Consider the following 13,092-nt stretch of genomic DNA (forward strand, 5'->3'; position numbering starts at 1 on the left):
TTAAATTCGAATATAATTCGAATTTTGATAATATTTAAGTGGAAAATTCGAATGTAGTTTTTCAGTCATTTTGACAGCCCTACTGGCAACAACATTTCACTGTGTTTTTGGAAAACTTCAGTATAATTGAGTTTAAAGCTATTCAAACACACAGGACTGCCACAGACTTACATTAGAGAGTAAAGCTTGTCTGATAAATGATGAACCATCATAAACTGTGTTTGTCTTTCAGAAAGACGTTTGTGCTCCTCATATAAGGATGGATTTTATCTTTATTGCCTCATGCGTCATTCTAACCCTGACCTTCCCAGTGCACTGTGGGAAAATCCTGGTGTTTCCTCATGAAGGCAGTCACTGGGTTAACATGAACATATTGATCCAGGAGCTTCACTCCAGGGGCCATCAGATCACCGTGATACGGGCCCTCGACAGCTGGTTCATCTCAGAGACGTCGCCACACTACGTCTCAATGACCGTCCCGTTTCTACTGGGTGGAGACGATGAGTTTTACAGCAGTTTTGTTTCTAGACAACTGCAGATCCGACGGCAGCAGCAATCGGCGTGGACCAGATTCAAACTGGACATGGAGCTCAAGGAGAAATTTTCCGAAATGCACAGGAAGATTTGCGAAATGGTGATCTATATTATCGAGAAAGATCCCGAGCTGCTGGAACAAATCAAACAGGCCAGCTTTGACTTGATGTTGACCGATCCAGCGAACGGAGGAGGTGTTGTTCTCGCGCATTATCTGAATTTACCTCTTGTTTTTAACGTCCGATGGACTGTGCATGGAGAAGCGCATTTTGCGATAGCACCGTCTCCTCTGTCTTACGTTCCCTTCCCGCTTTCTCAGCTGACCGATAACATGACTTTCCTTCAGAGAACGTATAATGTGTTGTTTTACACCATTCGGCTTTTCCTTTACAAGCGCATCGTTGGGCCTCATTACAGTGCTTTGTGCGACCGATATTTTGGCCCTGATTTGCACTATTTTGAGTTATTTCAAGCAGCTGATATTTGGCTCATGAGGGTCGATTTCGTCTTTGAATTTCCTCGCCCGACTATGCCAAATGCCATTTACGTCGGCGGTTTCCAATGCAAACCTGCAAAAGAGCTGCCGAGGGATCTGGAGGATTTCGTGCAAAGCTCTGGAGAGCATGGCGTCATTATTATGTCTTTAGGAACATTAGTTGGCCAACTTCCTCTTGATATAGCCGATGATATAGCGGCTGCGTTTGCTCAGCTTCCCCAAAAAGTGATTTCATTTACGTCGGCGGTTTCCAATGCAAACCTGCAAAAGAGCTGCCGAGGGATCTGGAGGATTTCGTGCAAAGCTCCGGAGAGCATGGCGTCATTATTATGTCTTTAGGAACATTAGTTGGCCAACTTCCTCTTGATATAGCCGATGATATAGCGGCTGCGTTTGCTCAGCTTCCCCAAAAAGTGATTTGGAGATACACAGGAGAGCGACCGTCTACTTTGGGCAACAACACTTTACTGGTTAAGTGGCTACCACAGAATGATCTCTTAGGACATGTAAAAACCAAGGTTTTTGTGTCTCATGGAGGCACTAATGGTATTTTTGAAGCTATTTATCACGGTGTTCCTATAGTCGGATTACCGCTGGTTTTCGATCAGGATGATAACCTTTCAAAAATGAGACATAGAGGTGTAGCTAAAGTTGTGGATATTGCAACCATAGATAGACACATATTTAAAGATGCCTTGCAGGAAGTGCTTACAGAGCCGTCCTACAGGAAAAACATGCAGAAACTGTCCAGTCTGCATAGAGACGCACCATTAAATCCGTTAGACAGCGCCGTCTTCTGGATTGAGTTTGTCATGAGACACAGAGGCGCTGCTCACCTGCGCACTGACTCTTATAAAATGCCCTGGTACTCGTACCACAGTGTTGATGTTTTAGTGTTCTTGGTATCGATTGTGTCTTTAACAGTTTATATTGTGTTTAAAGTGATCAGATGTTTATGTTGCAGGTTATGTGCAAAAAGAAAACGAGCGAAACAAGATTAAAGGGGTCATATGATGCTGCTAAAAAGAACATTATTTTGTGTATTTGGTGTAATGAAATGTGTTTATGCGGTTTAAAGTTAAAAAAACACATTATTTTCCACATACTGTACATTATTGTTTCTCCTCTATGCCCCGCCGGAGATATGATATGATAAAATAGATATATTATGATTGTATAATATAGAAATAAAAACTTGATATTTTCAAAATCTAACATTTACCAACAAAAAAAAAAAAGATTAATTTTCACACAAACTGCATACATTGAAATAGTTCTGAAATTGCTTGACAGCTGAAACGGAGTATACAAAATTTAGTAAAATGTATTATTTTTTGCTAAATTAACAAAAATTTTTGTTTTTTCTCTCTTTTATTGTAAATGTTCTTCTGTGTTTCAGTTTTGACTAACTTTGGGACATTAAAAAAATGCATAAAATGTTTATATTTTTTATATATATATATATATATTTTTTTTTATGTGTGTGTGTGTAGCCTGTAAAATATTTAAATATAAAATAAAATATTTCATAATAGATGTAATTAATAAAAATAACAAATACAATTAAAAATAGTCAAACTAAAAATGTTTCAACTTTGCTATGAGAGATTTACCATGTGAATTTTGCTTAAGTGCTAAATCTTAAAGTCAGCATGAATAGAAACAGAATATTTAGTGTAGACTTTGATACCAGAATAACAGACCTGAATGGGAGAATGCATATGTAACTGTTTGGCTGTTGGTTAACATTATATTTGAACATTAACTAGCAACCATCGCTGCCTGGGGTCAGAGCATTTCTTCAGAATAACATATCGTTCACATTAAGTAAATAGAGTCAATTTGATTTCATGTTGACTTTAAGATTGAAATGATTTCTTCCACTATTATCCCTTCCAGAAACCATTAGCACATCATTAGAGCGCTTTTGTCCCGTCTGTAATTACGGTGATGTATTACAGTGACCTGCGGGACTCTGGTTTAATAGAGGTGACACTCAACCTACTTATGCTGCTGTTGCTGTCTGTAATGACTAAAAGTGCTTTAATATCTAACAGCGTTTAATCACCGCACCGTGTCTTCAGAGCAATTACAGCTAATTTCAGAGATAACAGCTTTTAAATGTAACATAAGTCTGGTTGGCAGTCAATTAAAGAGTATTTTTTGCACATGAGGAAGCACTGGATATTGTCCTTTTTTATTTGTTTAATGCAGTTAACACTCCTGATACAAAAGATAACGTCTACAAATGTATACATTGAGTAAAATTCAAATGCAGGAAATCACTCAGATGTAGTATACAAATAAAGTAATACGCAAACAAAAAATAAAAGAAGATTTGACTTTGAAACACAATCAAGAAAGATTGTAAAACAGACGCTTTGTGTGGTCTTGCCCATATTATTTTAATGGTGGTTTTATGGTTGAGCTGAGCTGAAAATTATGGAAGCTTATTTCTGCCAAAAAAAAGGTAAATGTTTATCTCACAATTCATAACTTTTTTTTCTTGCAATTCTGTCTCATAATTGTGATGTACATTCAAAATTGCAAGAAAAAAGTTCAGAATTGTGAGATAAAAACTCACAATTAGCTTTTAGATATACACTCAGAATTGCAATGTATAAACTCACAGTTCTGACTTTTTTTCTTGCAATTGCAAGTTTAGATCTCGTAATCTGGACTTGTTTTCTCTCTCTCTCTGAATTCTGAGTTCACATATTGTGCAATTCCGTTTTTCTGTTTCCGCCATGGGATTTTTCGTTTCTGCAATTTGAGTTTTTATCTCACAGTTCAGACTATTTTCCTCGCAATTCGTAATTTATATCTCACAATTCAGACTTTTTTTTCTCACAATTCTGAGAAAAAAAGGCAGAATTGCGAGAAATAAACTCAGAATCCTGACCTTTTTTCGCAATTGGGAGTTTATATCTCACTGAAAAAAAAGATAGAATTGTGAGAAATAAACTCAGAATCCTGACTTTTTCTCACAATGGTAAATGTTTATCTCACAATTCATAACTTTTTTTTCTTGCAATTCTGTCTCATAATTGTGATGTACATTCAAAATTGCAAGAAAAAAGTTCAGAATTGTGAGATAAAAACTCACAATTAGCTTTTAGATATACACTCAGAATTGCAATGTATAAACTCACAGTTCTGACTTTTTTTCTTGCAATTGCAAGTTTAGATCTCGTAATCTGGACTTGTTTTCTCTCTCTCTCTGAATTCTGAGTTCACATATTGTGCAATTCCGTTTTTCTGTTTCCGCCATGGGATTTTTCGTTTCTGCAATTTGAGTTTTTATCTCACAGTTCAGACTATTTTCCTCGCAATTCGTAATTTATATCTCACAATTCAGACTTTTTTTTCTCACAATTCTGAGAAAAAAAGGCAGAATTGCGAGAAATAAACTCAGAATCCTGACCTTTTTTCGCAATTGGGAGTTTATATCTCACTGAAAAAAAAGATAGAATTGTGAGATAAAATGTTGCAATTACCTTTTCTAGTTTTTTTTTTTGTCCTGTGGCGGAAACAAGCTTCCATAGAAAATTAACTAATACATACTAATGAACTAATGAAGGCATTTGCGTCTGGCTGGGATATAAGAGAAAAGTCCCTCAATATTCCTAATTGTAGTCCATTGATATGGGTTGTTCAGTATCTTTTACATAATATCTTTCCTGAATCCTTACACAAACTACATTGCGAATCAGTTTTCTCGTTGTGCTGAGTCTGATGTATGAACTGTGAGTGTAAAATTACCCGTTTTCAAGTTACTAAACACGTGTTGATGTGAGGCGGTTGTAAAACAGGCACTTAATAACCGCAATAATCATGTCAGTCAAATGTCAGCTGCAGTTTGTTTCCCTCCATGCTGTTCTGGCTCAACATAAATGTCCATTCATGAAAGTGATTTAGGGGAAAGGACCATTAGTCATGGTCAGGGCCGTAGCTAGTGGTGACGATTATAGATCTCTTTTGCGCTTGAATGGACAAATACATACCTGTCTTGGTGTGAGTAGCCTTGAAAAATGTCCGTTATGTCTTAAGTGAACGTAAAGACTTGAGAAATATGTGTATCATTATATTGGATCCATGCATTTTGTCTTAAAGTGACTGCGCCTAATTTACTAGCTGCTGTCTATGTTAATCCAAGAAAAAGAGAGAGAGAATCACTGACTGCTCCTGAATAACTTAACTGTTGTAGCTTTAACGAGGATTAATCTCGTTAAAGATGGCCCTGGCCCTGGTCATAGTGATAATCATCAGTCCTCCTGACTATAAAAGCTATATATATATATCATATGAAGCTCTTTGGATGGGGTAACACTTATTATTACAGTGCTCATATTATGCATAAAATGTGCAAAAATGGCATTTGGGCCCACCTCAGTGTCACCTTTTAAAGGTACAATTTTGCAGATTTTTAAGCTTTATATGTAAATACATTATATTACAACCATAATCTCACGAACCAAATGTATTTTCAGGTTGCTCCATATATCTCAATTAAAAGCCTATTTGATTTTGTTGATTAACTTCATGAACATGAAAAAAAATAAAAAATAAATGCAAAAGGTAGTATTTATAGTTGTATTTATTGTATTTTTTATTTATCTGGCTATAATTAAAAACATTTTAGTATGAAGTTTTTTTATATGTTTAAAATGTATAGGATGTATAATTTTTGATTCAGTGTAGTACATTATTTTTTCATACATTTAAAAAATATGTAGAATATAGTTTTTGCATTACAGTACATTGGCATAATTCTCAATGCAAAAAACAATTTTGTAAAATACATATATTATTTCTTCTGTATGAAAATGTGTATCCTATGAGCTGTAGTGTTTACTGGCTTTACATGGTCATGACAGGAATTGAAATGTTGTAAATAACTTTACACAGACAAGTTTAGTAAGTGATTTTGTCACCCTCTGGTGTAAATGCATAGGAGTCAAAATGACTTTCTGTGTTAATCGATCAGAAATGCTGTCAATAGAGTTTAACTTAACCTGAAATAATTCTATAAAGTGTTAGTTCCCCCAAAAATGAATTTTTATTATACCATTGACTCACCCTCTTGTTGATCTAAAGCTATGTGACTATTTCTGCCATGTGGACAATTATGCCGTTTGCTCTTTTCCAAGCAATTACAATGAACGGAAGATTTAAAGCTTTAAAATTGACACAAACGCAAAAAAAAAGTGGTCTAAAAATGCTATATTTAAAGTTTTACACTAACTTTGTTTGAGGAATAGACTGAAGTCATTATTCACTGACAATGTTCACCTTCTATTAACATTTGTGATCAGATCTGATTCATACATTAATCATACAGACCAGTTTGGGAGACGGTTTCGGTCCTCATTTGTTTAATTGAAGTGAAAAGAGCGATCAGTGCAGGCTTAAGGATTTGTCCTTTTTTCTTCCACTGAAGAAGGAAAATCATACACGTAACATTATGAGCATGAGTAAATGATGACTGCATCTTCATTTTTGGATGAACTATCCCTGTAAGTACATTCTCGTTCTTGTGTGTTATTCATTGCAGTAATACATGAACACTGTACACTCTAAAAAATGCTGGGTTAAATACAACCCAGTGCTGGGTAAAATAGGGACAAACCCAGCAATTGGGTTGTTTTGACCCAGCGGTTGGGTTAAATGGTTAACCCAACCTTCTGGGTAGTAACCCAACCGCTGGGTCAAAACAACCCAATTGCTGGGTTTGTCCCTATTTTACCCAGCACTGGGTTGTATTTAGCCCAGCATTTTTTTAGAGTGTATAATATAATATATACACAGTTTTTTTCACTGGGTTGTATTTAACCCAGCATTTTTTAGAGTGTAATGTAAAGAGTGACTGGAGATGGCGTGTTTTTCTGTAGTCGGATGAGGACGGGTGTCTATCAGCTGGAGCTGTAGAGCGTCATCTCTGCCACATTGGTATCTTGAGTTTCCAGCTCCTGCTGGCAGCTTTCTCTGATCACATACACGACCAGTCCGAAACAGATCAAAATGAGCAGCACTATGCCGATCACCTGTTAATGAGAGATAAACAGTGCTGTCTGTAACGGCTAACATGTAGTTCTGCTCATCTAGATGTTTAAAGAGTACTAGACATGTGTATCCGTGACACAGTGAAATGAGTGAATCACAAAAAAACGCGTCTTGAATGTGTCTGAGTCGCAAAAAAAAACAAATTTTTTTTTTTAATATTGCTTTTAAAATATAAAGTATTTGTACATCATATGGCAGTGTTTTTTGTACTTTTATTTTGATTTGAATTAAAAACCATTTTAACTTTTATACATTTAATAAAAATACATACATTTTTAATAGACTAATATTTTTTATATATTAAAAAAAATATAGAATATTAGTTGCATTACAGTGTTTTATTGTCATGAAGAGCAGAAAAACAAACAAAACAAAACACCTTTATGCTCTTAAAAATCAACTAGTTGTCTAACAAAAAAAGTGTAATATAGATACCATTATATTTTGAATCAGTTTTATTTTACATTTTCCATTTCATTTTCATTTTAGTTAAAGTTTTGGTCATTTGTTGTGTGGTTTTGTCATTAGCGTTTTTTCATATATGTCTAGTTTTTATACATTTTTATTTCAGCTTTTGTTTTAGTTATATTTGTACATCAAATCAAGTTGAGAAATGTCACCATTTTGTTTAATTTCAGTTAACCTTTTTTTAATGGTTTAATTTGTAGTTTTAGTTTTTGTTAACTGCTGTATAATAACCCTGGTCTTTACACACAAAAAAAGTATATTATTTTCATTTTATTTTGAGGGAAAATGTGACCTAGACATGTTTTTGTGAGATTCACACATTATATGATCATAGACACGTTAACAAAACATGTACATCCTCTATAATGGACAAAATGAATTCTTGGGCTATAGAAGAAGTAAATGTAAAAGTTATATTAGTGGCCTGAATCTAGTCAAGACTATAAATGTTAACACCGAATCTAGATGTGTTCTCAAAATTCCTCAAATGTATCAATGTATCTGTAAAGTTCTAAAAATGTATCGATGTCATTTCAAAGTTACATAGAGTTAGCAGGAGGCCTAATGATGCGTAAAGACACAAGACGTCTCACCTGAGACTCCACAAACAGTCGCTGTGAGCGCAGCATGAGTTCCTGAGGACTGACGCTCTCCTCTTGAATGGGTTCGCACCATTTCTGCGGAGCGGCTTTGTCCACGATCACGAACCTGCCGTGCCAGTCTGTCATTGCGCAGGCAAAATACTGACCGTCCAGAAAGAGCAGGATCAGCCAGACCACGGCGGGAACGAAACTGGACAGGGACCTGCACCAGATGCCACACTTGCATCCCTGAATGAGCATCATGAGCGCGAAGGTCATGATGGAGGGAATGATGAAGAACGCGGAGGAAAACAGTCCGTTCCAGGCCGGATTACACGGACACTCAAACTCCAGCTCCACCAGCTTCTCCAGTCCCATCAGGATGAAGCCGAAGGCCACGTTGGACACCAGAGGACTGTTGCTCAGCTCATTCTTCAGTCTCGTGAGCCATTGTTGTCGACTTCCCATACTAACAACACCTGAAAGATAGAGAAGAGCTGGCCAAATTCCTCCCACACATTTGCAGAAGGTCGCTGATGCGAGACAAATTGATCCCGGGGCAAGTTTTCCCCCTCCTGACCTTAACGTTCCCATTGGCTCAGAACAAAGGTGGGCGTGTCATCATCAACCCTCGGCTGCAGATCATTGGCTCGCGGCGGGCGGCAGGTGTGGCTTCCATTTAAATGTTTCTTTCATTGACATGCTTGAGTAATGTGGAGGGAAAATCAGCTTGACTGCAGATCTCAACATGCTGTGTCATCACAATGACTCTAAACTCATAAGCATTGTTTAGGATGGCCTTTATTCCTGGGGGCTTTTTTAAAACAATCATTAGATATGCAAACAAAGCTTGGACACAACATGTTCCCCACAACCTTAAATCTAAAATCTCTAAAGATCTGAACGTGTCTGCTTAAATACTTGAAATTAGTTTAGTAGTCGAATATAAATTGTTTGTGTACAACTTTTTTTTTTTTTATTATTTATTGGTTTGTAGAGGATATTGAAGCAAAAGCATCATCAGATGTGCAGCATGTATGCTCCTCCTTCAACAGGGTTAAAAACATTCAAATGCTTGCGTTTAAATTGCTTTATAAAACTTTTTTTTTTTTTTTTTAGTAAAAAAAACTTAAAAACCTCCCAGAATGCACCTGATGAACGTGTAGTTTTATAATAAACAAAGATTAGGCATGTCCAAACTTTTGACATTTTTATGCATTAAGATATAAGTACAGTAGTTTATCAGCTCGATAATCAAAAGCAGATCATAAAATGAATGCATTTGACATCACAATATTTTTATTTAATACCACAATATTTGAAATGGTGAACAATAAGCAAATAATGCATTCACAACACAACAGACTCAATTTATGTTCCTTATGCTTAAATGCTTTTATCATTTAACAAAAATAAAGTGCGCTTGCATTGGATTGCTTTACAAAACTAAAATTCTCTTCAACTTTAATGGATGAGTTGCAGTGGAAAATGAATTTGCATTTTCTCATAATTATTGTTGAATTTACTTGCAATTTCTGAATGAAAGTTGTTTTGAAGTAAATCCTACACCAAGTTATCTTCAGTGTAGAGTTTACAAACATCCCAGAATTTTAAAATAATAAAGAGGAATTATGTCAAAACTTTTTACTGGTAGTGCATACATGCATTCAAGTCATTATTATTAATATTCTTTTTAATAAATAGAACATTTAATCAACTTGACAATCAAAAGTAGATCATAAAACATGTTTGATATAATATTTCCACTGTTTTATTTAATGCCACAATATTTTGTTCCATCAAATCGAATAGTGTTCGAGGAAGATGAGCAAAATATAAGCGAGCAAATAATTCATGCACAGTAAAGACTGTACTGTATTTCATGGTTGATCCATGAGATGGCGCTGTGTGAATGTGAGCGGGTGAATACAGAGGATAACATGCACTTTCTTGGAGAAAATCTCTGTAGTGCCCTAGATAAATATCCTGCGCAACCCTTGAGACATTACCACACATCACCATGCTTACTACTATCAACATTTAGTGAAGTAGTACTTGATTTGGAGTAGCCTACCGTGTGAATACCATTGTACATGGATCATAATCATTCAGTACCATGGTATAAGGAGGTCGGGGCTAGTTGTCACAAGCGCTATATCTCAGTAAAGTAAAGGCTTCGAGTCATAAATGCTTCTGTTTGTTTCAAACATACCGTGTGTCACTAAAAATGAAGTTGCACATATATTTAAATCTTTCTGCTTTTACATTTAATTCAATGTGTTAGCCTACTCAATGTAATTATTTGTGAAATTTACTAGCAATTTCTAAGTGACACAGGATTCATTTTTATGTAACATTTGTTGGGTTATACAATAAAACCTTAAACTTTCCTAACATTCCTATTACTTGTTTCGCTTCTGTTTCAGTTTTTATAACCATTTCTTAGTATGTGTAAGTAAGTTGTTGTTTTTTAGCATGTGTGTTTGGCAGTGTTATTTTGTAGGATTACTGATAAACTACTGTCATTTGATTTGTATTATTTGTATTTGTTATTTATTTTAATTTGAGTTAAATTATGTCTGACTTTATTATGTCTGTATAGGTCTTATATTAAGTTTTTAGTTTTATTTAATTTGAGTTATTTTAATACTTCAACAAACTAAATGGAAATGAAATAATATATATATTGAATTTATAAATGTGTATATACATATACAGTATATATGTATGTGTGTGTGGTTGTACATACACATATGTAGTTGTTGTATTTTGGTGTTTGGCTTAGTGTTATGTTAGAATCATTATTATACTCTTATACCTTTTGTTCTTTACTATTTTGAATTGTTTTTAGCTTTATTTTTTGTTTTTCATTTATGTTAAGTTTTGAGATTTTGTTGTATGCATTTGTCATTTTTATTTAATCTCTTTATTTTTAAAATGTGTATAAGTAGTATTTATAAAGTTTTAGCTTTTAGTTTTGGATCTGTTTTTAGTTGTTTTAATACTACAATTGATTGCTTCTGTTGTCCTCATTTGTAAGTCGCTTTGGATAAAAGCGTCTGATAAATGACTAAATAAAAAGAAAATAAAACCACAATGACATTAAGACAAGAGTCGCTATAGTAAAAAGCAGACTTGAACTGTGTTTCAGGACAAAAGTATTATTGTAAATGTGGTCTTTGGGGCAAGTTGTCACATTTTAAATACAACGTTTTAAAAAATTTGCAATTTTTCATTCTAATTTATTTTGGCCAAAACAATGGTTAGACATTTATGTAGGTTACTTTTTGCATTTTTCGGGTTCATTAATTGTTCACTTTTATTGAATTCGATTTTATCGATTTCGCTGGGGGAAAAAATGCCCCCCTGTTTGAATATAATTTTCCCCCAAGTTAAATATATGGTGAATTAATTTTGGGAATATTACTGTTTAAAGTTTGCCTTTACTATTAATTGCATTGCAGAAATAACCTACAGGAAAGCAATTGGCCTATTAACTGGAGTAAAAAGTGTGACAATAATCCTCCCCGGTCCCTTTTTATATCTAAAGATAGCACTGAAAATATCTGTTGATTGCATTACGTGTTACTGTATTGTAATGTTACATTTCTGGACTTGAATTCCACAGTGAATCGCATGCGCGGCCGCTGCGCAGAGCTGATGCGCTCGAGGCCCACTGACAGCTGAAGGTTCTCCGAGATGACGGACACTCCGATGGCCCATCATCATCATCATCATCTCCAGCAGCAGCAGCATCAGCATCCGCATTCCTAAGCGCCGGACAGCATCATCCTCATCCTCACCCGTCCTCCATGCAGCAGAGCCACGCAGCGCCTGTCGCGTTTCTCGCCGTCCGCCCTCACTCCTCCTCCGCCATCCTCTGCGGCTGAAGCCGCTCCGTGTCCATCACCTGCTCGCCGTGTCCCGTCTCCGTCCTCCCGCAGGATGCTGTCCTACGCGGGGATGCTCGCGCTGCTCCTCATCCACGGGAACGTGATGCTCCCGTATGTATCATCTCAGAACGGTAAGGAAGACGGGACGCGCTCGTCCGGGATCTGTGTGTAATCTGCTTTAGAGGTCGATGCCATCTTTATGATGACAGACACCCCGCTGCATTACAGTCGGGCTGATTTGTGGAGCGTAAAGCCTGGAGAGGAGATTTGCGCGTGACAAAAGTGGGAATTAGTTAATCATATTTGATATTTCACAATTCAAGGCTTATTTTAATAGTACTGTGTTCCTAAATGAGGAGTGTTTTTCCTTCTGCTCATCATATTCTCCTGAGTAATCCGTGTTGTTTACACTCACCCTTCTGACATTCACATCTTTACACCTCTCATGACTGAGGAGAACCCCAAACATTATGTAATGTCCTGATGTTGAAAGTTACTAATACAGAACCTGGTTTTAGACTAAACTAGTGTGCAATAGGAGTTATATGCAAGTGCTTTTGAAATGAAAAGCAGCGTCTTTGTGAGCGGTAGATAATAAGTGCGTGTCCCTGAAGGCATGTCCGTGACTTTACATGCTGGAGTGTCACAGCTGTGACCAGGAGAGGGCAGATACATCACCTGCAGACAAACAGGGCCAGGGTATTCCCTCCTCAGGATGCAAAAAAAAAAGGAAAGGAGAAAGAAAAACAACAGTGAAGCATCATTCAGTTTTATGTCCGAAAGGCTGTTTTTGTGCAGCGCGTAACCAACAAAATAAAGCATCTGGCGAATGTAAACATCAAACGTGATCTGGACAGAAGCAGGTTCTGGCAGCGCAGATGTCTGGCTGTAAAATGTTTAGTCGACTAGAAATGCACTTCATGGGTTAGTCAAGTTTTATTCAATCCTGAGATTATTTTAATGTGATTGAAAGTCGGTTTTAAGGATCAGATCTGAAAGAGCTGGTCAGATGTGAAGTGTGAAGTTTTATTATTGCAAAAATTATATTATTGCAAAA

General features: G+C 36.1%; 3 protein-coding genes across 3 annotated transcripts in view; 2 read left to right on the forward strand and 1 right to left on the reverse strand.

The window, feature by feature from the left end:
* LOC107709391 (UDP-glucuronosyltransferase 2B31-like) overlaps positions 1 to 2,210 on the forward strand; it is an 8,081-nt gene extending 5,871 nt beyond the window's left edge. Inside the window, exons 2-4 of the mRNA XM_016513843.1 lie at positions 233 to 1,260; positions 1,449 to 2,037; positions 2,169 to 2,210. Coding sequence (XP_016369329.1) covers positions 260 to 1,260; positions 1,449 to 2,031 — 1,584 coding nt within the window. The 5' untranslated portion in view covers positions 233 to 259 and the 3' untranslated portion in view covers positions 2,032 to 2,037; positions 2,169 to 2,210. The remainder of the gene's footprint in view (positions 1 to 232; positions 1,261 to 1,448; positions 2,038 to 2,168) is intronic.
* A 4,641-nt stretch (positions 2,211 to 6,851) lies between these two features.
* LOC107709392 (protein FAM26F) lies at positions 6,852 to 9,188 on the reverse strand. The gene is made up of 2 exons (XM_016513844.1): positions 8,155 to 9,188; positions 6,852 to 7,074 (listed from the first exon to the last, which is right to left on the reverse strand). The coding sequence occupies exons 1-2, from the start codon at positions 8,734 to 8,736 to the stop codon at positions 6,943 to 6,945; spliced, it is 714 nt and encodes a 237-aa protein (XP_016369330.1). The 5' UTR covers positions 8,737 to 9,188; the 3' UTR covers positions 6,852 to 6,942.
* Positions 9,189 to 11,462: 2,274 nt separating this feature from the next.
* Positions 11,463 to 13,092, forward strand: part of LOC107709386 (neuroplastin-like) — a 39,168-nt gene continuing 37,538 nt past the window's right edge. Inside the window, exon 1 of the mRNA XM_016513838.1 lies at positions 11,463 to 12,166. Within this exon, the coding sequence (XP_016369324.1) occupies positions 12,088 to 12,166 (79 nt within the window). The 5' untranslated portion in view covers positions 11,463 to 12,087. The remainder of the gene's footprint in view (positions 12,167 to 13,092) is intronic.

The sequence above is a fragment of the Sinocyclocheilus rhinocerous genome, unplaced genomic scaffold (assembly GCF_001515625.1).
Source record: "Sinocyclocheilus rhinocerous isolate Xijiao unplaced genomic scaffold, SAMN03320098_v1.1 scaffold3403, whole genome shotgun sequence".
NCBI classification, from domain to species: domain Eukaryota; kingdom Metazoa; phylum Chordata; class Actinopteri; order Cypriniformes; family Cyprinidae; genus Sinocyclocheilus; species Sinocyclocheilus rhinocerous.